Source organism: Myripristis murdjan, chromosome 11 (genome assembly GCF_902150065.1).
Source record: "Myripristis murdjan chromosome 11, fMyrMur1.1, whole genome shotgun sequence".
Taxonomy (NCBI): domain Eukaryota; kingdom Metazoa; phylum Chordata; class Actinopteri; order Holocentriformes; family Holocentridae; genus Myripristis; species Myripristis murdjan.
Genome location: NC_043990.1, coordinates 11,784,155 through 11,811,510, shown reverse-complemented (window position 1 = coordinate 11,811,510; position 27,356 = coordinate 11,784,155). Strand labels below are relative to the sequence as shown.

General features: G+C 41.9%; 1 protein-coding gene across 1 annotated transcript in view; it reads right to left on the bottom strand.

Annotated features, from left to right (window-relative positions):
- Nucleotides 1–3,297: 3,297 nt before the first annotated feature.
- The window catches only part of angpt1 (angiopoietin 1), a 57,644-nt gene continuing 33,585 nt past the window's right edge, over nt 3,298–27,356 (bottom strand). The window contains exons 5-9 of the mRNA XM_030062857.1: nt 25,798–25,925; nt 24,194–24,295; nt 20,451–20,617; nt 8,605–8,735; nt 3,298–5,421 (exon numbers count right to left, since the gene is read on the bottom strand). Coding sequence (XP_029918717.1) covers nt 5,258–5,421; nt 8,605–8,735; nt 20,451–20,617; nt 24,194–24,295; nt 25,798–25,925 — 692 coding nt within the window. The 3' untranslated portion in view covers nt 3,298–5,257. The remainder of the gene's footprint in view (nt 5,422–8,604; nt 8,736–20,450; nt 20,618–24,193; nt 24,296–25,797; nt 25,926–27,356) is intronic.

Below are 27,356 nucleotides of genomic sequence, written 5' to 3'. Positions count from 1 at the left end.
CAGCGAACAAGGGAATGACTTGGAATTGTGTGCCTTGATGTCAATATTCAATGTAATGATTTCAGGTTGACTTGCATGTGATGAATTTACGACTTCATTCCCCAGTACCCTTTAAACCACTCTGTATTGCGGCAGCTTTTTTTTGAAAAATGTTTTGCTTAATCAGTGGCTGATTCAAGGCCAGTTTTGTGGTTAAACAGCTGACTTTTTAGTTGTTGGCCTCGGTAATTACCCTGCAACTTTAAAAGAGTACTGTAAAACCCCAGCCACTAATAGCAGCACAAGCAAAATGATTGCCCTGCCAAAATATAGAGCTGGAACTTATTTCATTTTAAGGTTGATTGTTAAAACTCTTGATACTAGGGAGGGCAACAAGTGACTTCTGAACTAGTTAAAGACGTCAAACTAGTCTTTTGAGATCAATCTACATCCTATTTAACCCCAGATTGGGCCAACTGATTTTTTTTTATTTTTATTATTTTTTTTTTTGCATTGAGGACTCAGAATGAATTCAGAATATATTTAATATTCCCCCATTCTGGATAAAGATCTGAGAGATCCGTCAGATTTAGATGCAGCAATACTATGTTTTTCATGTTCTCCTACTTACGACCTGAGGACCAAATCCTGCACAGCGTCATGTGTTGGAAAATAATGTATTTGACAATCTGGCTCATGCAATACGCAGCAAGCACCTTTTCCTCCTGTGCTGTTGAAAGGATCTCTTCTGACTTAATGTATGCACAGTAACAGGCTAATATTTCACATGTGAGCGTTCCCCCTGTTTTCTTTTCCAGTGGCATACAGCTGCTTTTGCTTACGCGATTTAATCTACTCATGTAACTAAATTAGAGTATATCTGCAAAATCAGAAGTACAACAGTGCAACTGCCTTTGGATGTTTGTGTCTTGTGGCTGAACAAGCCCACATGCAGCTGACCATGCACCTGATCATTTCATCAACACCTTTAATATGTAGAGGCATTTAGATATCAAGTCTAACTGGCGAGCATGTGAATTTCGCAGACTAGCCTTAAGCTTGAAGGGTCTGGGGATTATTTAGGAGCCACTCTATCACTCTGGTCGAGCGTGTCTGACTCCTCCTCCCTGCCCTCTCCTGCCTCAGGTGCTGATGGAGGACTCTGGTCGCCAAAGGGGTCTTTTCACTGACTCTGCCGTGACAGGTGGGAAAGGAGATGTGAAACGGTTGAGAAAGTCACAGTTTTGTAAACCTGATGTCCAGTAGTCTCAGGTGACACTTACTGATGTTTTATACTGGTGCAAATCTTTCTGCTCACAATGTCTTTGAGGTATTTCCTCTGTTTTCTGTTCCTTTTTCCTCTTACATTTTATGACTAAATCAGATGTAAGGAGGACTTTGGGGGTTTGCACAGGCTAAAGAGATGTTTTATCTCCACAAACAAAGCCTTCTTCCTTTCTCTATTGCTCCTCCAGGTTTTTCATATTCTCTGTGCAAGTAGGTGGTCTCTTGGGGGGGATATGATGGCCCTGGCTGTTCACACTGCAGGTACTGTATTCGGTCATATCTGATCTGGCCACGGCTCAATAGTGTCCGTCTGCAGGCCGGGCCAAACCTCCCACTGGGAGACCCATCATCCCACCTCTATTCCACCGCCCCCCCTCCATTCAGCCCTCAGCAAACAGGATATGATATGTTTTCAGCACAGCCAACTGACCGTGGAGGTTGTGGTGGACATGTTGGTGCTGTCTTTTTAAGTGTGTGTGTGTATGTATGTGTATTTGTGGGCGTGCCTAGTGCTTCCAAGAAGAACCTTACTGACATATTGGCCCGCCGATATTGAGATATAAAATATCAGACAATGTACTGACTGTTATGAGCCAGTAGGTATCGGTGTATAAGCTGAAAAATGGTGTGCACATCTGTTGGCAGGGTTGGGGTTGAGCAAATGGTGGTGTGGATATTTTCCTACTTACCCTCAAGTCCATTCAGATAGTTTCTGGTTGATTTGGTGAGGTTTTCACTTTGCCCCATCTTGTCTGCCTTCGTCCCAATACAATGTGTATTATTTGGCAGAGCTCAAACTGTTAAAAATTTACTCAACAGCAAAAAAGGACACAGATACCAAATGTAATCCACAGGCCTTGGGACAAAGGGTTTCTTCAGAAGCTATTTCCTGACAAAAAACGCAGACAAACTCTATCTATCCACCCCCAGCAAGTGCAAATTACAGGCAAATATATACTGTTTGCCACTGTGGGTGGAAATAATTCCTAACTATAGCTTGCACTAGGGGTAAATGAAAACACCTTAGGTGGACTGTTCCTTTAAAAAGTTCAGAATGATATTGTTCTGTTGTAAAATATACAGCCTCCAGCATGTATTTTTACAAAATATATTATTGTTCAGTATATTATAATTGGCTTTTTTTTTTTTTTTTACTCCCAAATGTCAGTATCGGCCCCACAAACCCAGTATCAGTCAGGTGCTAGGTCAAAGTCAGACTTCACTTTTCCAAATATGGTGCACGCCCATGTGACGACAGACTCACATGGATGCTGGAGACTAACCTTCTCACTAGTTGGAAGTGGTTCTCGTCTCCTCTTGTTCTCACACCCACACAGGACATAGCACAAGACCCACATAGGTGTAAAGTTTGCCACTGTTGCTAACCGACCCTGATGCACCTCTTCATTGTGTGCAAGTGTGTGGACCCTCTTCACTCTCCGCTGCTCCAGACTCGGTATAAAACACATTCCAGTGAGGGTGTCGGGTCAGTGCAGGCGCTGAAGGATAAGTAGTGGTTTGCAAGCAGCAGTAATTTGTTTAACCTCTGATTAGGCCCAGGAATGTCAACTATGAGGAGACACTGCAAGTCCCGACAGCATCGTTTGACACTTTGGCAATCTGTCATTGCCACCAGCAAACAAGTGAGTCGCCACAGGACACAATAGTCCCTCCACTGCCCGGGCAGAGAAAGAGACTAATCTTTGCACCATCTGGCTTGGTTCTGAAAGAGGGAGAGAGAGCATGTCTGTCTATCTCTTTGATTTATCTGTCATCTTTTGTGCCAAATTTATCTCTCATCTTTCTGAGCATTACATACACCATTTGCCTAGAAGGATATGACCTGATGTTGAAGATATTATCATGAAAAGGAGTTTCGTAGAGTTAAGTATGTCTGCATAGAGAATGATTTTACAAAGGCCAAAGTATTGAATCCTGACTCAAAAAACATGTCTATCATCACATCAATTGGGAGAAAAAAATGAGTCCAGTCTAAATCCAGATTGAAAACATTAGTGCATCACATGCTCTTTTATTTAATCTAACAACACAACATTGACCACATGTTACAAAAGACGTTTAAATAAATCTGCAAATCTAAAATTGAATGAGGTAAAAGCAGAGTTATCAAAGGCACATTTCTTCAGGGTTATTATCTGTACTTCTATATTTTATGCTCAACTTCAAAACACCGTTGTAGTTCTGCTGAAATACAAAACAGAAAAAAAAGAACAGCTTTCCTCAGGAAAGCTGTTTTAAATGTACACACATTAAATTATACAATTTTAGTATGCTAATAAACATGTCATTTTTTAGTTTTACAAGTTCCATATACACTTTGTACTCACGCCACATAGACCTTTAGTAATTATTCCCCAGTACAGTCTTTGCTTTTTTTAGAAGCTGTGAGTTATGCAATATCCATGGATCACTTGGTGTAATCATTAATTTCATGCTTCATGCTTCATCTCCAACTCCAGCTCCTTTTTTTTCTAAGCTGCATTGATGAGACACAGAAACCAACTGGATTTTTAGGGTATGTGATGTGGTTGTCTATACACAATGAGACAATAATTGGACATAACTCATCTTAATGATCCGCTCTTGCCTTTTGGTCGGAGGTTAGAAAATAATAATAATACAAAAAATGATTGACTTGACTCCATAATGTGCTCTAGAACCAGAAATGAAATAGTCTCAATCTGTCAAAATTTTGTACACGTGGAACATCGGCACAAGACAAATATATTTATATCTCACTGATACTGTGGAGGAATTACTTCATCATTTCACTCAGGATTAAATCTCTTCACTCCCAGGGTGAAGTGCTGTGTATTTTTCATGATTTGTGTTTCTTGCAGCTGGTATTGAATACACAAAAATGTGCATTCTCAGTTTCACTCGTACACACAGCTGACTATGATTACATGCATTTGTATTATTGTTCTCATTTTTCATATCTACAAGACGTAAGGTGATCGCTGAAAATTTAGACCTTGGCAGGTATTAGCAATTTATCAGCCAATAACAAACGCAGATAAATCCCACTGCAGGATCTAATCCAGTAATAATGCTGCATCTTGAACTTTGAAAATAATCACACTCTGGCAAGACAGCAAGTATGTAAGTGCCAACAAATACTTCAAGTGACCCTCGAAACTATGACTAGACGGATTGCAAACTCCATTTCAACTCTTACTTTAGTAGGTCACCTTACAGCTGAGCATGTGTTTAATACATTATGCAGACAGAAATATATACAAAAGACACTTTAATGTATAGAATTTCACCCACTACGAGTATTGTATACAATGGGAATAACAAAAATAATACAAATACAAAATATATTATACAATCAACAGGTTTACGTTTTGCATGTGGAGAAAAACATTTTAATGCAAAAAGCCACATCTCCCACTCCTCTTCATAGAACAAGTTCATACAGAGTCTTGCAGTTTTAAAGAGTCTGTGCTGCCCTGTGATAGCTGCTTTCCATTCAGACGGGAACAGAGAGGTTCAAGTCCTGCAGAACATGGGTCGCAGGGGAAATGGAAAAATAGCGGCTTGACTTTTTGCGCCTTCGTACAACTTCATACAACGTTGACGATCTTTATCCCTCTGACACGACAGAGTGAAACATTTCGACTTCATTGGCAAGACACTTCAGTTCAAATGTCCTTAAATATGTTGTGTATTTGGTGCAGCAGTCAGTTCATTTGAATCATACCTTGCTCTCTCTTCATCCCCAAAGCTGCTTTTCAGTACAGTCAGGCAAAAAGGTTACTTAGCAACAGCAGCATGTTAAGAGTCACAGCTTGGATCTGAGGGTAATGGTAACAGTTGCTCTGGGTCAGAGATAAGTTGACTAAAAGATTTATCAGATGATTCCCATGGTCTGTGAAATGAGATGAGACGACAGTATGAAGCGGGAAGCGGCCCTCCAAAGTGTTACGTAGCCTTTTGGAAATTTAAAGTTGGGAAGTTCAGAGGCCTAGGAGAAGTCCAGTGGGCGGATCATCATGGCCGTGGCTCGTAGCGAGTAGCTGGGGCCCTTGAAGTAGTGCCACTTGATACCGTTCAGCTTCCCCACGTGTTGCCCTTGGGTGAAGTACATGCCATTGAGGTTGGACGGGCCACAGGCATCGAACCACCAACCTGAACAGAAGATAAAGGACAGGAAAAATAAAATATTATTTTGTCATTAACCAATATTATTTTAAATAATATTATAAAATAATATTATTTTGTAGAAAACCAAACCAGAGATGGCCTGAAAAGAAAGACAATCCACTGACAAGAGAATCTGAAGCCAACTCCAGGAGGCGACTTTGAGCGCCAAATCTGAGCTAAGCAGAGCAAAATGAATAAAATCAACTATATAAAAAATAATTTGATAATTTAATTTAAGAGATAATTTTCTTGTTCTGAAATGGAGAAAACTGGCAGAAAATGGCCAAGTTTATACACATTCCTATGTGCTTAAATTAATGTAATCTGGAACCATTTAGGGAAAAAATGTTTTTTTTTTTCTTTCTTGTTATTATGCAGCCAATTTACATCACATTTCCTCAATGCTGCTGGAAATCTATCATCATATCATCAAGTATCATCATTTTAAAACCACTGTCTGCATGTTGGCTTATAATTATGCATTCAGTGACAGTAATAGTCCAGTTACTTGTGGATATTTGAACTCCACATGAACTCCATTTATTCCAATGTTTAGCAAAAATGCTCAGCAGCACCCCCTGATGGCCAAAAGACCACACTGCACTCTTGCTTTGTCTCATTGCAGTAAGCGGTTGTGGTTTGCCTTTCTCTCTGTCTCTTTGACCAAACTTTCAGCCAGAAATACACATGGCTTTGTCAAAGCGCTGTTGCCCTGCCATGGCATTGGAAAGGACTGAGACTAACCTCCCCCATAAGTTGTTTAAGCTTCTTTTTTTAGGAGTGGTAAATTTGGAAAGTTTCCTATTTGCTTCCCAGAGGGCAATGGCAGCGATTCAGACACCATTTCTGCTTTGCTATCTGCTCACTGTGTTACTGTCACTGGGATTACTGGCGTGCCAATACCTGCTGCTAACCACTTTAGGAACCTCACCCTATTTAAAGAAAGGGTACATGTGCAGGGACTCCAGTGGGACATTAGAGTGGCAAATGGCACGGGGGGCTTTTATCTTATTCCCAAGGAGATACATTTCCAAGTTTCCTTAAGCCACATCCGGTATTTAGAGGAAAGGTATATCTGCATGGACTCTAATGGGACTGTGTACATTAGCAGTGGAAGTCTGAGAGGACAATTATTTTATACTGATGGTGACAGAATCCACTTACTAAATGTCAGTGTCAGCACCACACTACACGAAAGTCTTCTATTTCTTCTTGTACACACACACACACACACACACACACACACACACATAGACACGCACACATGTACAAATGGAGATAGCACATATGCCACGCATGGCATGTATCAATCATCCAGTGACAGATGGTAGTGCCACAGCTTCTCCTCTCTCTCAGACCTGAATACCACTGTGGCCAATGACATTTCACGAGACAGCTCAGCAATATGGACCCGTGTTTTGTCCTTGTTGTTGGCATGGGTCACACAGATAGAAATGTCACGCTGATTGCCTGATCATCGCAGGCGTGTACACATGTGCCCATACATCACATAGCATGTCTGTGTCCCTTGTAGAAACACAAATGCATGTAGTTACAGGACGGAGGGGATCAAAGACGTGTTCACAGTTGCTCTCTGAGAAATTTTCAATATGACGTGCACCTCTTCTTAGTGATCTGGCAAATCATTAAAAAGAGTGGGGGGTTCACTAACAACCACTGGCAGAAAATGTAAAAACCACCAGTAGTAGTAGATGTTACTGTGACGGAAGCCCACTGGCCTTGTTGTGCATGTTTCTGGTACGTGTCTGAGAGCTGGGCCTGGGAAGGTTTGTTGACAGTAGTAGCTGCTCCTGGTAATCATCCTACTGTCGAAACAAAGTGTGTGTTGCTCGACTTGATTTCTTACATTATCAGCACAAAATGAGGCGAGACAGTATGTTGTCTTTTATTTTTGCAAAAAAGCAGCAAAATTGTAAGTCCACCCTTAATCCCATTCTATCATATTAAGCTGCAATAGGCTACAAATCCCACAACCACACACACATGCACGCACACACTCACACAGTGTCCTATGCATACACTGACAACACACACAGCAGCAACCCATTAGGATTTATGACAAGTATCCTTTCTGTTTCCAAGCCAGAGATTTTTACTATCTTTTAAAAACAGTTAAAAAAAAAAAAAAAGCTTCCCTACTGCTGCTGTCTCATCCCTATGTTCTGGTGCTAAAGTGAATGTATACAGCGCATGTGTCAGTTGCAATTATATATATAAATACCTTTATATGAATTTGACAGTCTCACAGGCCTCCATATCTCTAACATGACATGCACCAGCAGTGATCATAAAAGTAACAGGAATGTGTTTTCCTCCACCACATTTACTGTCAATGTGTGTGTGTGTGTGTGTGTGTGTATACTTTGCACACAGCAGTAATCTCTCAGATGATTGCTGGCCTAAAAGAGCAGGTCGTGACTCAGGGTTCATGTTGTCATGCCTCTCCTGGTGCCCCTGACCATAGCTATGAATCAAGCCCAATTCATATTTATCAAGCCTTTCAGTGCAGGAGGGCTGATCTATGGTCAGGTGCCAGTTTCCTTAGACCCACTGCATTCTCAGTGACCTAAGAGGTAACTCTGATCTTAAATCTGCACTTGCATTTGGAGATGTTTGATTAGTACCAAGTCAGGACTCCAAATCCATAGGGCTGCTGTACACTGACAGCTCGGGTCACTGGGCTCCACTTACACAGCAGGAGAATTAGAGTCACTTTAAATCTCCCTGACACTTGGTGCCTTGCCCAGGGATGTTTATAGTGTGCTCATTTCCATCCACAGTGCACTGCAACTGAGATCTGTTGCAGAATATAGCCTAATGGATATAGATAGGTCTGTAATTGTCCATGTTTAGCCCATTGCAATTCTTATGAGGAGTATGTTGTGCTCATAACAACCTAAACTAATAGATGGGCAATGAACAATGTGGGGTTGGCCATGCTGCCAATGAGAGGAAAATGTTTTGTAATGGTAGATAAAACAGTCACATCATGGTGGTGTTTACTCATAAAACCAATTCTGTTTTATCTCCCCAGTGCTCCCCAAGCTCTTGTTTGCTCCCATTTGGTCTAGCTCTTCTGTCATGTTGTGCAGCGGAAAAGGGCCCTATGATTATCATTACTACATTCTGCAGTACTTCTGTACTTACCCCCAGTGAGCATGAGGGCACACTTGCACATGCAGTTGTCGTTGTCCATGTCCTTGGTGCTGAAGTCTGCTCCATGGATTACCAGACTGCTCTGTCTGCCTGCAGTCCCACTGTGGCTCTTCAGGAACAGCCTGGGAGAGCAGAGGAGGAAAAGAAGTGGGGGGGGGGCAAGACACAAAAACAAGACAAGGGGAATGAGAGGCAAGAAGAGAGTACGGCGGTGTGAGCAATGTAAGTAATAAAGACAGAAAAGAAGACATAACACGCTGTAAGAAACGTCTCCTGAGAGATATATTTTTTTGGCTGTGATTGACTACATCTGCTCTGCACACAGTCTCGACACCTGGAACAACATTAACCGAACACACAATGAATAAAATAAAGAATGAAAGAGAGACTGCATATGAAAGAAACATATAGAGGGATGGTGCGAGAGACAGAGAGCGGAGGAAGTAAGGAATGTCTGGGAGGCATATTTCCGTCTGCAGGGCCGCAGTGTGTCAATTTACACCACGGCAAGAGCACAGACTACAGACACTAAGTCATTAAATGCTGACCTGTAACAGCGAAACACAGTAAAGAGATATAAGCTACCAGCCGTGTGCAACCTGTATAACTTCATATCCATCCACAGCTGGATATGCTATGTACACTCCCAATGGGCCTATAGTGTCCAAGTGCACAATGATTCTCCTTGTCTTAGGTTTATGTACACACTTCCTACTGTCCTTCCTCTGTTCATAATGCCACATGCCTTTCTGCCATATTTGGCTATTACAAAGACGCCGTAGAACACTATGAAGCCAAAGACATTTGTAGACTAATGTAGGAAAACTGTACATCAGGCCTCAGGGAGCCAGAACGTCCATCCTAAAAAGGGCCTCATTGTGTTTATTACAGCTTGAAAATGCATGCTAGAAAGCTGAAGACGCACAGTAAGCATACAGTAAGTGCTGTACAGTCTGCACAGTCAGGGGCTCGGTAGCCCAAAGTGAAAATGTGGGATGTGTAAATCACTGAACTCCAACAGCACTGGTGAGAGACGCGGAGATCAGGGTTGCAGGGCAGAAAATGGAGGGGGAAATGGGCTGACTGGCACCGAGGAGTCCACATCTGGGATACTGTGGCTGGGTAGGTTAAGGTAGAGGAATGAGGCTTGTGGATTGTTTGCAAAAGTGAAGTATAGAATTAACTGTAACAGGTCAGAAAAGCACACAGTTTGCAAGATAAATGTGATGTGAAACAGCAAGTCAAGGACCAAGCGACCATCAACAGAACGAGCATAATAAGTCACGTAGTCTCATATTCGGTCTTAATTTTCTCCGTACAAGGGAGCTGGTCTGCTTATTCTGCCTTTCAGCAAATTTGTACTTGTTCCCAGAAAAACAACTGAAACTGCATTGGAAGCAAGTGGGATTATCTCATCCTATTGCATGAATGCATGTCTATCAGATTGGTAACAAGCCTTTAATGTCAAACTAGATCCACACCCTTCACACACTCAAGGAACTCATTGAAAACTAATGAGTGTCTGTAAACATATTTTTCAAAGGTGTGTCCCAGGGTGAAATCACTCTTGGTGAGAGCGGGAACTGCTCGGCGGTGAGTCCATCGTGTCCTCCGCCGATATCCCACGGCGACGTCCATCATTAAGGGTGAGAATTCGCTCTGCGGCTTGCCCTCCGCTAACCTGCTTTATCACACACTTGCCTCTCTCTCTCTCTCTCCCTCGGTCTGTCTTCGTCTCTCTCACGCTCTCAGTTTCGCTCTCTCCCCAAAGAAGATCTCGAGGAGCCAAGAAACAGCATTGTAGCACCATGCCAGTGGAGTCTTTGCTATGAAGCGTGGTTCACTCTCAACGAAAGTCATTTCCTGAGTTCCCCTCGCGTCAACAGGGGAGCATTAGGGCCTCACACCATGTTCAAGTTTTTCCGATGAGAAAGTAACAAATATAATAAATGATATTTTATGTTTTTCGGAGATGTTAAACTATGCATAGGCACCTCTAACCATGTTGAAGCGTGCGCACATGATGTCAGGATACTTGTGGCTGTGACATCTCAGTTTAGACATCACAAAGAGAGAGACGGGGGTGGATTCCTCAGGAAAGAAAGCCTTTAACGTGAAAGGCTCCTGTATTTAGACAGCTGTGTAAATGGTTAATTTGTACAGTGGAGTAAAAAGTGTGACTGCAGGGCACAGTGGGGAATTCACAAAGCCACTAAACCAATATCTGTGAGAGTAAAATGTACGCATGAGCCATTTGTCTAATCAGTGGCACAAAATGTTGGACATGGCATGTTTGGGTGAGAGCACGTGAGCGTATTATGAACATGTGCGTGTGTTTCTGTGTAAGTGAACATGTTTCTATGTGTTTGCATAGTAACTTCGTCCGTGACATGTGCTGAAGTTTTATCCTGTGTCTACAAGGCAACAGATGTCTTTGCAGATACTGTACAGTTGAAGAGTAAACACATCCCAAAACACTGCCTCACGTACGGGCAGCACGACTTTGCATCTGCGAATTCCCGATTCTGAGGAATATAACAGGCACGACGTCAAGGATGAGGTCTGCTACTGCGCTGATAAAGACCAGACTTTGCTGCACATTTACAATCCATTTGCCAAAGCCCTCACGATCTCGCTCGCATTGAGGCATCGCCAAGACACATCATCAAGAGGGATTTTCAGCATGACACTTTGACAGGCCCCCTTAAATATTCTGCGGCTGTGTTTACTGGGTGTGCTGCATATTTACCAGACCAACAATCCCCACCTCGACTGACATCTGCAGTTTTTCCTGTCAGGATCCATTATGTAGTCCAGTGATAAGTGGGGCAATCCAAAGATGGACCGAATAATAAACTCAAGAGGAAGAGATGCTTTTCCTGAGGGCAGTTTCCCAGCAGACAGAGGACAGGGGGAGAGCGAGGGAGAGAGAGAGAGAGAGAGAGAGCGAGAGAGAGAGAGAGAGAGAGAGCGAGAGAGAGAGAGAGAGAGAAGGGAGAGGGAGAGATAAGACGTAGTAATCCATGCTAATGAAATGGCATGTTTCATTTGTTTCATTGTCAAGGGAGCCTAACAGGCACCCAGCGCCGATCTGATCGTCTCTGTTAAAATAACTGAGTGAATTAGATTGGCCAGGGCTCATTAATAACCAAAAGGTTGAGCTGTGAAGCGAATGCTTTGGGCTTTCTCAATGACACCTCTAGAGAGGGAGTTTGGTGTCCTGCCATCTTATTCCTCTAATATCCAGCAGGGATGCTGGCTTGTTTGTGATCTTCCAGCACCGGATGTGCGATATTCAGAATCAAATCAAAGTAGTGAGTGTAGAGAGAGTGAGCGTCATCATTACAACCTTCTTACAGATTCAGTTTCAGTCATAATGACTCTAGGCCCTGGAGGATTACAGCTAAATACGGTACGTGAGAAATTTCATGCATCAGGGTCAAGTGATGATGACTGTGATGTTAGTACGTGACCATTTTCAAGTAAAACTCTTTCACAATGATTTCTAGAAAACCTCTTAAAAAAACATCACTGTTGCACCCTCATAAAACATTTCAAAGTAACTGCATTTACATTACTTTAAATTACTCTTAAATTCCCCCTTTTTTGTTTAAAACAACAAGAAGAAATGTAAAGTCAAGGTGCAGTAAATGTTCTTAATCATCCAAATCTGCTCTTACCCAGGTGTGCTGAATGACAAATCCCACCTGTTTACAAACTGGAGGTGTGTGTCTAAGCATGTGTCGTTAACATAAGGTAATGCCCCCTAAACGTTACATTAGGGCAGCTGTTGTGCTGTGTGCAAAATACTATGGCACGGGCACAAGAATGCATTTTTTAATGTTCTTCTGTTCTTCAAAATGCATGTGGTTATGTGTTGGACTGTGACAATGAGAAAATTTGTTCTTATCTTTGTAAGACTGTTCTCGACTACTTGTAACGTTTTCTCCTACTTAAGAGAAAAGAAAAAAAAAAAAAAAGAAAATATTTGAGAATCCCAAAAGCAATGGGTACTAACAAAATAAGAACAAATCGTGGATCCAAACAAAAATGAGAAGAAATTTGTTTGTACATTGCTTCCGGCATTTGGCTCAGTGTTCTTAGCAGTGTGCTGAATTATGAGGCTTCAAGCAGCAATCATGTTTTCAAAGTTTTTCAAACTGTTAGGGGAACCTGCCTTTCAGAACATGACTTTGTTTTGCCATATTTGAAACTCGAAGGAATGCTTTGAATTTAGTTATCACTGCTTTTAGAGGTGCAGTATGAAGAACTGCCTAGGCTTGACTGAAGTGTTTCGAGTTTAACCAGCCCTCATTTCAATCAACCCGTCATTTTGCATGTGACAGCTTGACTTTAAATTTTTTTTTTTTTTATTTCAAACTAGTTTGAGGTAAAAATTCAGCACTCAGATTCGGTTCTTATAATTAAATTTCAAGACTCATCAGGGGATTTAGGTGGGAATTCATAAGGGACTCCTATAGGCCACAGCCAGCATTCCTCCCCAAACTAAAAAAAAAAAAAAAAAAAAAAAAATAGAGAAAATCTAATGTGTCCCAACTCCCTGCAGAGGAGATGTGCTGGACTGCAGCTGAGCAGACTGGGACTGGAGTGGGGCCCCAGATCTGCTAACACATCCCCTGTTTGCCGTCACTCTTTTATCTGCCATGTCCCATTTCACAAAATCCAATGTTACCCCGAACGGAGGATATTGCTGTCATACAGTAACTTTATGAAAGAAATTCCTCTGGAGATGCTTGGTCGAGTCTTAAAATCATGCGTGTCTGATGAAACGTGTGTTGGCCTGTACAAAGTTCAAGTGATTTGCTGGAGGACTATGACATCAATTTCAATAGGGATTAAAACAGTGAAAATAAATTAATAAGAATTAGCAGTATGATGTATGTGTTATGTTTTTGCTGCAGCTGTGTTGGAGCCATGCAACACGTATGCAAAAAGCTCTGTCTTTTAAATGTGGCACCTCTCATCGTTTGCCTGACACTGCTCAGTTTCCTTTCATCGCAGTGTGTGAGGTCGATAAGCAAGCTGACTGAGGGTCCAGCGCGTGCTGTTAGACACCTGGCAGTCATTAGCCTCCTGAACTGAGGTCTGATTGGCCCATAGCAGAGGTTAATCACCCTGCCCAATGGATCACTTCCTACTGCAAGGCCACAGAGACGTTTGGCCGGCTGAGGCCCATTCGGGTGCTTTCTAGACGCTGGGTGTCACAAAACAGGAGACATACAACCCCCCCTGCAGTATAGAGACACACAGACGTACAGGTGGGCAGACATTCTCTCTCTCTGTCTCACTTTCACAAACACTAATAGCTGCATTTTAGTCAGTGGCCATGAATCATTAACAAAAATGAAAAGTTCAAGGCCGATCAAAAAGACAAGTCAAGTTAAAATGTATTATAGCCCAATATGACAAAGTATGTCTCCATGGGCTGCACATACAATAAAACAATAATAAGCAACATTACTAAAATATAAAAATGCATAAAAGATAAAGACTATATAAACATTTGGACAGCGGACAATGCAATACCAAAAAATGACTTGCTTTTAGAGGTGCACTGTGCAAAACTGCCTAGAATCGATGGAAATAAAGTTGATGGTTGAGTCTATGGTTCATATCGTAGACCCAACTCATTTTATGAATAATGCAGTAATCTCCTTTCAAACTTTTTATCAAATATTGAGCTCAGTTAAAGTTGTCACAATTTGCCTTTTGGGTTGAATCATTACCAATTTGCATCTTATCCATTGGCAGTAAAGAGTGGCAAATGGACATTTATTTATGTGAAAAAAAAAATGTGTGGATTATTGTTTTTCTTACAAATAAAATTAAAATACATAACATGTTGTTTCTAGCTATACAGCTGCTGATCCGACTGTCTCCAACACGGCCTTGGAGCCATGGAGCCTTGATGCCTCCTCTCCACAGCAGCAGAAACTTAGGACACCTAAAGCCTGCAGAGTTAGGGTTCAAGGAGCCTTAATCTGAGGTATCTAAACCCATCTCAGCGTGAGCCTAGGAAAAGAGAGGGGCCACAGCCTTGTGGAACCCAACTCTCTGCCAATTTCTCTCCTAAACTCCAACTTCAAAAACATCTCTATCTGATTCCATAGGGAGATCTGGCCATTACCATATGGAGAAATCCCTGGATTTAAAAATGTGGCTGTCCGAACAAGAAGGGATATTGAATAAAGATGTAATGGCCAGGCAAAAAATAAACATATAGGTCTTTTTTTTTTCAGCTGAGAAGCTTTGAGCGTACATCCGAAACATTTTTCACTGTAAACCTCAACTTGTGTCTGTGCATACATTTGACTCCCCTGCAGGTCCGTGCGTGTTTCTGTCTCAAGCGATTTTAGAAGAGATGGTTCTGTTCGGTGCCTAGGGTACGACTCTGATTCTTCACATGCACCTCAGTGCTTCAAGATGAATTAAAGCATGCTGTAGTCAGACTCACACACTCGCTGAGCCACACAGCCCTCCTCCGAGGTGACTGAATGAAACAAGAAATTCCCTGAGAAATGGAAGCTATAAAGACATGGCCCAGCTTTGGGTAAATTTTGTGCAAATGTGTTTATGCAAGAGTGTCTTTAAAAACATCTGATTCGTTTCATGGGGGGAAAAGTTAGTGGTATGCGCCTCACTGGGCAGCACAATAAGAGTTCAGACAGTAAAAAGAAAGTTAATTTACTTATTTACTTCCTAACACTGTTTACACTGTCCTGATGATATAAACACATCCCATTTGGCATGCCACAAGGGCTAAAATAATAATAAAATAATAAAATAGCATAATAAAATAATCCCTTGAATTATTTCTATATACAACTTCTGCAAAACATTTTTATCCAATGAATCAGTGAGTTGGTAGAGGGAGAAACTTACGCTTGACAAAAGAAAACCCCCAAAAATTTGGGTGCTCAAACTAAAGCAGGATGGCTTTGAATGTGTCAGAAAGGTTGTCTAAAAAACCTTCCTCTTTTTCTGATTTCTTGATTTTTATCCCATATTTACAGAAAATTGTGGACACATGAGCGACATGCTGACACGATTTTGGCCATGCAAAGCCATCATCAAGTTCAGAAGGCATTGTGCGTGAAATGCTTTTTTTTGGATACTGGTGTATATCTGAATTAGAACTACAGTGCATGCAGTATCTCTATGAAAAGCTGACATTAAATAGTTCACAGCTCTTCTGCGGGCTGTAATGTGACAAGACCTAATGCCTCACTGCGACTTGACCCTGAAAAGAAATGTTTTAATATGAGCCCCTTGGGTTTTGTTTCCTCTATGCTGGAAAAAAAAAAAAAAAAATTCGAATGTTTTAGTTCATGTCAAACTCTCTCAACAACTAAAAGCATCATTCTTTACATGAATGATTATGCTAAAAGCCACTATAGTTTTCTTTCCCCTCTTTGACCTCCTGAAGTCCGCTATTAAAACTTGATTACACACATTTATTGGGAAAATGATCCCCTGTTCATAAGCTGGCAGATTCAGCGGGCCTCAGGTCCAGTCACAGTAAATAATACACAGGAAGGCAGCCAGCCTGACGTGACTGGGCTGATCACTTGAAACAACAATGATCATTTCAGCTGAACGCCGTTGAGCTGTCATCAGTTTACTTTCCTCTGAATCACATGTATTAACATCTATATGGCACAAACAGATGTGCAACCAGATGGATTTCTCTGTACTTGTGTAACTTGAATGGTGAGTTCCACAATTTTGCGCTGCACTCTAGAAATAAAACATGATATGGCCAGCGTAATGTGCAATTTTCTTTATTCTGTAATTTAATTTTCCCCATGCACTGCCTCTCTATTTGACTTTGTCTTTTATCCACTCTGTATTGTCCTTAATTAGCTCCTTAACTCTTTCTGGGGGGTCTCTTTGCCATTTGGCTTTTTATATGTCATTTGGGCCTACTTATTTTCTTCCCCCTCCTGTTTCATACTGATTTACAGCAAAGAGCCTCATTTTGGTGACAAAAAACCCTGACAAATGGGGGTAATTAACTAAATGTGTTGATCTGATGGCTATCGTTACAACAATATTTACAAATCATCAAATTGCATTTTATTTTATTATTATTCATATTTTTGCAACCCACACTGTATCAAAGCAAACCACTTAGCCATAATGATGGTGTGCTATTTTCTATTGTTTGAAAAGACAGTAACCTCAGCAATTATGGTAACCTGAATCACAATGGAGCCGAGGGGAAAAAAAAAAGCCCATTTCACAATATTATGTGGTTGTGGTTCAGTGAGAACTTTAGTTTTGGTTGACCCAAATGTACCTCTCAAAGCACTGTCAACAGCATTCGTGCATTAAATATTAAAACAACACAGTCGCTGTCAGCTTACACTGTGCAGATGTTGCCTTTGCATTTTTCTCCTTTGATTTGGCGGCGGCAGTGTTGTTGCACCGCTGATGATCTGCTTCTGCACTAATGCTCCACTTGTGAGGGCAATTATTTTGGTGAGCGCCATACCCTAAGAAACACCTACTCTTAATAAACGGTTGTCAGCGTGAGATTAAAAAACAATTTCTGGAGCTCCAGTCCTCATGTGACTACACCCTGGATCTACATTTTAACATTCAGTGATGAATTGCACATAATGATTTTTTTCTCTACAAATAAATATAATGCATTTTAGAATCCAGCTTTTCAAATACTGTAGCTTTGAGTAGTCTTAACAAGCTATAATGAGCTGTCAGCTTATCAGTTTTGATTTATGGGAGCAAACTATTTGAAAACAGCCTCCAACCCAGGAGACTAACCCCAAGGATGCAGTCATTGTTACTAATCCTCTCTAAGAGTAATGTTGACTTTCGTCCCTGTAAATGTCGTCATGGGTGTACAAGGGTATAGCGAGTGCGCTCACCTCTTTTCCTGGGACGAGCAGTGCACACCCGCCTATGACTGCCATTGAAATAAAGCAGGGTGGGGTCACGCTGTATCCACCAAACCCTAAAACCCTACTGTTTATAGTCCCACAGTCCCCTATGTTTTCCCATTGTTACAATTTCAATGGAAAAGTCAAGCAAATGGAATGTCTGGGCAATCATAAAATTATTGGCTTCAATTTGAAAACAATATTAAAGACAATTCTAATAAACTTATTAAAAATTATTGTTTCATTATCCTGAACACAGAAAGCCATCAAAAATAATAATACTGAATAAAGATGAATTTGTGGGAACATGTGGTTTGGAGGCCATTTAGAAAAACGGTAATAAATGTGACATTTATTCCATGTACATGATTTCATTTGTAAGGGATTAGAATTCTATATTTCACTGAGTAAAAAAAAAAAAAAAAAAAAAATGCGCTGCTCTCTCTCTCTCTCTCTCTCTCTCTCTCTCGCTGTCTCTCGCTCTCTCTCTCTCTGTCTCTCGCTCGCTCTTTCTGTCCAAGCTAAGTCATTTCCGTTTCACTGTACATTTAGATGAAACCAAGGAACTGGCAGTAAGACAAACATTTCCTTGCTGGTAATACTCCATATTGTTTATGATAGATGGCGAGTCTTGTGCATTGTTGGACTCAGACTATTAAATTATCCTGTGTGGTTTCCAACGGTTGCTTGTCAGTCTGCGGCCTTGTTTATGCACTTTTGTGTGTGCGTGTGTGTGTGTGTGTGTGTGTGTGTGTGTGTGTGTGTGTGTGTGTGTCTGAGTTAGAGAGAGGGAGAGACAGCCTATGTGGCCATACTTTGTACCGTATGAGGTCTTTATAAATGTTTGCCTGACTCAGGCTGACACAGGCTGTATTCCAGTAAACCAACGCAAATGACAGAAACCAATCCAAAACAAACCAAAAGTCAGACCTTATCACTTACTACTATCTCTCATGTTTAAGAACAATAAATGCAAGCTGGAGAACTTGTTGCAGATTGTTTGACATTTAAAAGCAGGGAGGTGCCAGAGCAGGGAGAACATGGCAGCCTTGGTTTGTTTGGGGCCCGGCCATCTGGTTTGTTTTGGCCAATGTTTCTGAGAAGCAATGTGTGATTATCATACCACAACTATTTGCGAGAACAAATCTATTTATAGAGATCAGCATGTTGATTAGACTCCTAAAACATACAAGCTGAGGTCTAAAATCTTGTACAATGGCCCTTTCTCTGCCCCAGCAGGACGAAAACAACTACTGTTAATGCAAAAGGACGCAAGGTCACCAAGTGTGTGGGATGATAAAAGTGTGTGAGAAAAAGATGCAGACAAGAAAAGAAGGAAAAGTTGCTGAGTGTGTCCATGCATTTGTGATTCATACAGAAAGAGAGAGGGAGAGTTGGATTTCTATGAGGCAGAATGTACTTTAGATAAGCTTTCCTCTCTTAGATACAGTAAATAAACATAACCAAAATATCTCCCATTAAAAAAAAAAAAAAAATCACATATATGGCCCTGTGCACTTAAAAATTTCTGCGCCAAGTTGAGAAGCATGAAGTCAGTGCCTGTGCATTCACACCAGAGCCAGAATCAAATACTAGGAGGTAACAAGAGATGGAGTTACACTCGGTCCCACACACAAAACCTCAACTTCGTCCGTGTGAAATTCAAAACAAAGAAACGTCTTGATCTCTTCCGTTACATTTTGCCGTGAAATCCATTTTTCTAGTCCACAGAGAAAACCGCCGAGCCCGCACCAGGTACTAACTCTTAATGTCGGAAACCTCGTAAAGTAATGTAAAGTCCCGTCGCCGCATGACGATGCTGCAAATTAGATATGACAACAGGCATAAGAGCCCCCCGCTTTAGGAAAACACTTGACACCAGTATCTTTTCCAGAAACCGGGTCCAAAGGATGGGCAGATTGAGGCAAAGGCTTTTAAGCCGTAGCCTCCCTTCCTCTCATTCCATCACTGAAAGTTTAAAAGAGGGCATTTCGAGACTAAAGGGACTTCTTATCAGAGGGGACTGGAAATCCTGCGAAAACTGCGAAATTGGAGTTGTCAGGCCATCTCCTTCTCAAGCCAGTGATTGCTTGGAACTCGCTGGAATTTCCAGTAGTTTTCCACATCTGAGGACTCCAAGCATCTGCCATAGTTTGAGGCCTGTTATCATTAACCCCCTCGAAAAGAAAACAGAAAACTTCACCCCTTCTACATGCGAGGACAAAGTGTCAGTCAGAGGAAAGTTTGCGGAGACGAGACGATGACAAGCGATACGTTTGGGTTGGAAGGAATTCGCAATGAGAGGAAATCTTGCCACGGATTTACATAACAGGACTGAAGTGTCTGGAACGCTCGCAGTGGCTGGCCATGTTCGAAAGCTGAACAGTTTTTGAAATTTGCTTTCCTGCCCTTCCACTGACATATTCATTTCTTCACGCGGAGACTTTCCAATTTTTGTTGTTTCTCAATGCAAATGTTGTAATGGTCAACGTGTCAGAGCCATTATTTCACTGTAACTTTTTCTTTCTCTCCTTCGTCCTTCCTTCCTCACACAAATCTGTCTGCTGATATCCTCGTGATTGGTAAGAAAAAAAGATTTAAAAAAAAAAAAGCAAATTCATTCATGTATTCTTCTTTAAGCCTGAAATACATTTTACATTAGCGCAATATCAACACGTGGCGCAAATATGTGGCTGACTACAGTTCAAACTTTGGATGAATTCTGCAAAAACTGATCCAGTCCTCAAGGTTTCTTTCTTGTTCTTCCCAGCCACTGTGCAAAACTGTCATGAAGAACACATTGAAATGATTTTTTTTTATTTCACCATTGTGTGAGGTCTTTGCATGGGAAATAATCCTTGGCACGAAAAGCCATTTTCTGCCCCTTTGTCTAGTCGTTCTCGTCATTTGTGTTACCTGTAGTTGTGTTTCTCACTGCCGATATGGAAGCGGTCGTAGAGTGAGAAGGCCTGGTGTCCATCCCAGTCGGTCAGCTCTACACGCAGGGCGTACTGCCTCTGGCTGGTCAACAGGTAGACGTACTCATTCCCTAACCAATGCTCTGCCGACACGGTCCCAAAGCCCTGTGGTGAAAGAACAAAAACACAAAGCCAGAGTAATCAGCGCTGAAATACCACTGAGAATCCAGTTTGTAAATCACAGGATAGAAGATCATTCCTCACTATCTCCTCTTGTTTCCTGGAAAGATTAAATCTCAACACGAGAGGTCTCTGGAATGGACGAAGGAATTTTCTAATAAATTTGTTTTCGTCGATGATGATGAATCCATTTTATATGACTATGGAGATCACAAAAGCTGTTGATGGTGAAAAATGTGATTATGATTACCCACCGCGAGACATGTCCCTGCATAGATCGTTTGGTTTGTCTATTCGTAAGACCTTTTTTTTTTCTGTTTCTCCAGACTGTAGTGAAAAAGCCACATTAATCAAATGACACGTTATACATTAAAGCATATTATGCAGGTTGAGCACACTTTTGGCTTAATGCTGCACATGGATATTCTTACCTATTTATAAAAACGCGTAAATTGGTACCAGCTGAAATAGACACACACACACACACCTTTTCCATTCCCCTCTTCTACCCATGTCACACATGTTAAGCTCATTATTATTACTACATATAAGACTCATTCCAGAATAAAGACCGCATGCATGCACACTCACACAATAGCGCACATGCCCACTTGCATCATTCGAATAATTGCAACGTATGTATTTGATCGGAGTGGCCGCTGGTCACAGGCAAACTGCTTCTGACAGCGGCAAGAGTGGTGGATTGCAGAGGGGAATATCATGAAGCAGGATGACATTACAGCTCTGACGGGATAGTCTGGACCTCTCCATTAAAGATTGACGAGTTGGGAAAGAAGGGAGGAGGAGGAGGAGGGAGCTAAGGAGGCAAAGTGAGGGACAAGGCAGTATTTGCTGTGTGGTGTGTGTGGTGATTAAAAAAAAGGGAAGGGGGGAAAGTAAATATGGGGCATTCCTCTGGCCTGAGGCATGTCCTGCTGTGTGGGTGGAAGAGAAAGTGACTGGGGCCCATTACAGCAATCTTTCTTTCCCTCTCGTTCGTTCTCGGTCACTAAATTGATCTCAGTCCTGACGAGATATTCCCTTCTATACCGCCTCTCTGCTCTGTCCAACGCCTCCTCCTGTGACCGGGGCTCACCCCAACCACCCTAGCTGGAGAACAGGCCCGGAGTCAAACTCCGTCAGCGGTTTCCCTTTGTGCCGTTCTGGTACGCTGCGTTCCCTCGCACGCAAACCCCATCTTACATCTCTCAGCTCAGAAAAGACGATGAGATGGGTAGTCATATTGTTGGACAGAACGCACGGTTTGTATTTCAGTAACAGTTGCTCAATATCTTTTTTTTTTTTTGTATGTTGAACATTTTTAGGTGTTCACCCTTTGCATGGCACTATAAATCACACGATGTCTTGCACCTACAAAGATACACGGGAATTTACAGCTAAGGTTTAATATGAGCTTTATTTTCACAACACAAAGCGCACGATGGAGTGGTGGATTGCGAATATCATTTGCATGGTGTCTCCTGTGGCACAGAATTCAGCCCTGGTAATGTAATTATGAACGCTGGATGGCCATATAGAATCGCAATTTAATATGTGGAGTATGCTTCTGCTGCCAAAATACTCTCCATCCTCCCACAAAAAAACCAACAGCTCCATAGGCTGCGCAGCTTTGACTGAAAGATTTACAAATCCTTCAAGAGTATTAAATCTGTGAGCACAAGCCCGTGGAGACCAACTGCATGGAAATTAATAACACAATAAAACACTATCAATCAATTCCAGTCAGGGGAAGAGGTGGTGCAGGAACGGTAATACTCGGTTGTTTTATCAGCAACGTCTGCCAATCCGTGAGGGCACCCTTTCCCCGAATAGCCCGGCCTGTGCTCTGTATTCGGTCCAGCCGCCTGAAGCTGAAAGGTTTCCATGTTTGTCTCAGTGGTGTTACCTGTTTGGGTTTCACTCTATTTTGCTTCCTCTTCTGCTGTCTTTTTCTTCCTCTGTTTTATCCTCCTATACTCTCACTACACTTTCAGCCTCTCAAAGCTTTGCACCAGTAGATAATGAGCGTCCTTTTACAATGAGATACTGATCAGCTGAACCGACCAGAGTCTGACCCCTGTCTAGGCTTTGACATGAGAACAGATGAGTTTCAATAACAAAGCCAACCGTCAAAGTGCTATAATAACCAGGTGTTTTACAATCAGGGCTGCTAATCAATTCTGTAAAGACGTTAGAAGTTGAAGATGAGAGATAAACCCCTTTGTCTGCTTCCACAGTAAACCTTAAATGGTATCACAACAAATCACCAGGTTAACTCTCGTAACTAAAAGCACTAAAGAATATATAACAGTAAATTAATACTATACTCAAGCTACAAAGACACAAGAAATAAAAAGACGGACAACTAGAAGCGTACACTCAGTAGAGTTCAGATCATTGCCAGGCATATCTCCCCTTCTCCAGTGTTCAGTTTGGTGAAAAAAAACCACTGCTTTTTTCACCTTTTTTTCCATTGATGACGAAGGGCTATTTTCTTTAATATGTTTTAAGAAACAGTTGCTGTATTGGTTGCAATAACTTGTCAGGTTCAAGCCTCCTAATGATAATGCATAATATGTTTCTAACATCGCCTATTACTGAATTCATATAAAGCAGTTAAATCATTTGATGACATGTTTTAAACAGCAAAAAGCAATAATGAAAAGTCAACATCACCAGTAGTTATTTGCTTCCTTTTGATCCCGCTTGGGAATTCCCTGGTTTTATTTGTCACAAAGTGTTTGAAATCCTTTTCCATAAAGCAGACGAAAGGAAAAATGCTGCAATTTGCAATAGAAACCAGATTAGAGGGTTTGGATTGTACACAGTTCATCTGAAAACAACACATTTAGTGAAAATCACACACAGTTCATTCATCCAGCGGCAGCAATGCAAAAAGCAAGCACTAATAAATCCAATTCGCTCTATAAACAGGGCTTTGGTAGAATACGTTAAGACCCCCAGTGCAAATACGCACAGATTTCTGCTTGATGACAAACAGATGATGTTCTCTCCAACACCTGGCGCAGCACTAGAGACTAAACAAATATGTTGTTTTCAGATTTAGGTAATGACTTCCTGTTGGAAAAGAGGAAAAACAACACTACGAAACTGTGGCCTTGGCTGAGGAAGGGTGCAAGTCCCAGACAAGCTGGCTAGCGTTGCTAATGCGAAACGATGGGGAAGCTATAGCCGGGGAGGAATGACATCTGGTCAAAGTGTTCCAAATGGTCTTGGAGCAGCAAATCCTGCCTCTCTGTTCGCAGCCTGTTAAATCTAGGCCAGAAAGCGCACCCTATTTGTCACAATCCAACTGTGGAAGTGTATTTTTGTAACAGGATGTTTTTCTCATCGCATGGTTTCGTAATTTGCATTTAATGGATATGGATGAGTGTTTTGCTCTCGTTTTTTTTTTGTGTGTGTGTCTCGTCTCATTGTCTGGTGTTTGAAGGGCCATCGTTATCATCTTGTGTTTAATGGATACAGATCCGTGTCTGCATGTTGGGTGGGAGTCTGGGTGTGCATATGTGCACTGGCGGTTGTGTATTTCTCACGGCTCACCATCTTGTACTCCTTCCACGTTCTCTGGAAGTCGACGCTGCCGTCTTCTCTGCGTTGGATGACTGTCCACCCACCGCCGGCTGTTTCCATGTTGCAGTAGACCTACAACATGAGAAAGACAGAGAGAGAAAGAGAGAGAAAGTGGGACATATAATTTAGAAGGCGTAATTTACCCTAGGGTGAAACGATCAGTTCAACATTCAGGATGATTCTCAGTTGTATTGACAAACAATGGGTCGGCAAGTCAGACACAGCTCAGCTCCAGAACACTCCTTCTTCCCAGCCCTCGTGATGAATCATCGTCGGGAATGTGAAGTATCTGCTTCCTCCTCAAACTTAATCAGTGTCTCCTTATCCCTCACCAACTCCCCGGAGATGTTCCTCATCAGAGCGCCTCGTCTCTGCACATCAAAGAGGGGGAGGAGGGGTCCCCCGGCCGGTCGAATACCAGCGGACACCTGGGTGTAACGTGGCCCTTAACCTTGGACCTCGGTGTGTGTAAGCTGATAACGGAGGACCGCGGCTCTGTCTGCGGTGCTGCTCTTTGTTTTGAGGAGGAGACCCCGGGGTGGAGCCGAGAGGGTCTCTCACCTCAGCCGGCCCACGCAGCTGAACACACAGCAACACAGCCTGAGTGTAATTAAGGAAGTACCCTGACAGAACCACTTTCTCTGTCTCAACCAGAAATTAGACTGTTTCACTGTTTCCTAAGTTTGAGGACTCGGTGGACACTATTTGTGTGGAAAAAAACTGGGGATATCACAGTAATGCACCAAAATTCTGCATCCTCAGTTGATCAACAGTGTAGTGAACAGTGATTTTTTTTTTCTTTTTTACGGCAATAGTTCTTGTATGTCATGATTTTTTTTTTTTTTTAGCAGAATGCAAAATAAAAAGAGAGGGTAGCAAACAGCTTCCCAATGAATTCATGATAAAGTGAAGCCTAAAAAACGACTTTTCCATAAGCCGCATATAAGGGCTTGTGGAAAAGTCCCCATTCAACATTTTTAGTGTTGAATTGCTGCTATGTGTTGAAAACCGAACCAAACTGAGCGAGGCCTAAAAACCAAAGTGCAAATCAAACTGTGAAAAGCGTGAACTCATATACCCCTAGTGAACAGACACACACACAGAGACACCCGCAAACCCCGCAGCCATCCTCCTCCCATATAAAATTGTCACTCCCCTCAGTCAGAACTTGTGTAGAGGTTAAGAACATACACACACACATACACACATATGGATGCACCCACGTCACCATCCCGCTCGGCTCCCTGTTGAGGTAGTGAACACCTGTTTCACCCCCCTCCTCTCCCGCCTATAAACTCCTGCACTCAGCTGGCTGCCAAGCTGCCAAGTGTATTTTCAGCTTTCATTATTCCTGAAGCAGCCAGTACTCATCGTTCACAACCTTCCCTGGCTGACGTCCACTGGTGGCTCGGTGTCTTCGGCTTCGCTGGACAGAGTTGAGGTCTCGCTCCATCTCAAAGAAAACAAGCTAAACCCTATAAACCGGCCATCAAAGAGCTGCCTAGAAGTGATGAAAAGGCAGATATTTTCACATTGTGGTGAGCTGCTGGCTGCAAAACGTTGCGGCTTCCCACCTTTTTGGTCTCCTGGGGGCTGATGTGGATGGTGTAGACGCCGTTCTTGCGGAGGCCAGCCTGGTAGAGGTCGGCACAATCGCGAAACTTCTTTTCTTCATCCGCCGTCTTTGTACTGTTTGGCACCACTGTGGGCACACAACAAATGATGGACATGAGGTTTATTTATTCTTTAGAGTACATACTGTGAAAGCTGCTATTTATAAGAGAGGTTACGGGTCCAGAACTGGCCTATTTTTACTTCTAGTCAACAATCAAGAAACCATCATGATTGTATCTGTCATTTGAGATCTGGGTTGCAGAGGTCTGTTGGACATCAAGGCTAACTTATACCCCAGTTCACTGCCACTTCGTTTTCAAAAAGTATGGAAAAACTGCTTTGTGAAACTTCCTACACATATGTAATTTAATTTAATGAATGCTTGGCCAGCATGTATTTTTACCATAATAATAGTTATGCTTCATTATAACCACTTAAAATTCATTCACACAGTATTGAAGGCTGGAAGAGGTTTTTGGATCCACTTGTTACTCATGACCACGTAAGACCTACGGAGTTAGTCACTTCACTGGGCTCAGTAACAAGTTTGAACAAACACATTGACGTAGGCTTGATTGGACAGGTCAGAGCCTCAGCTCCTTTCTATCCATCATCTTTGGGCGAGGCCAGGAAGGCATGAGGGTGGGGAGAAAGGACATGCTTGATTGTGCATTATGTGTGCCTAATGCTGGAGTGAATCAAAACTGAACTTTATTGGCTTAAACTGGTGAGAAAAATAGACATAAAGGGTAAAAGTCTATGAAATTAAATGAACTCCTTTCAAGAGCACACATTTTAGTTTGAGTTACAGTGTTTCAGCAAAAAATATGTGCTCAAAACGTATTCACATGCCATGGAGGAATTACCTTGGTGCAGCGGCTTTCAAGTTTCACAGTGCAATTTTTGAGTTTTTTTGAAGTGAGGGTTAGCCTTGACTTCTAAGCTACCAAAGCATATTCTCCACACACTTATGAAACTATTATTTATGAAGGACAGATATGATCAAGACTGGTGAGGAAACGTGAAAACGAGCAGTTTGCTCCTTTAAGACCAGAGTTGACATACCGTCTGGTAGATGTACATGATGTGTAAACCGTGATATGTTGTTAAAACTATGACAATCGACTGAGTGGCAAGCGCTAATGAGGCACAAAAATATAATGCACAACAGGTGTCGCTTTAATTTTATCACCTATGAATCTCCATAAGTACATTTTGTCCTTTTGTGAGGAGCACAAAGAGAAAATGGACCACGAGATGAGTGTATCTCTATCAAGTCAAACTAAGAGTTTTGTTGTTTGTGATTACAAGAATAGACAAACTTTATGACGTTAGAAACTGTTAGACTTGCCACACCCTCTCGTGTCAGTTCGACAGAGGGGAATCATATTTCACAGTATCGTATGAAATCATGAACTGTACCTTTTTTTTTTTTGGTAGATGTTTTTTTTCCAATATCAAATCTCTTACAAGTCCATTTGTTGAAACTCAGATCTTCATGTCTCAGAGGAGAAAATGT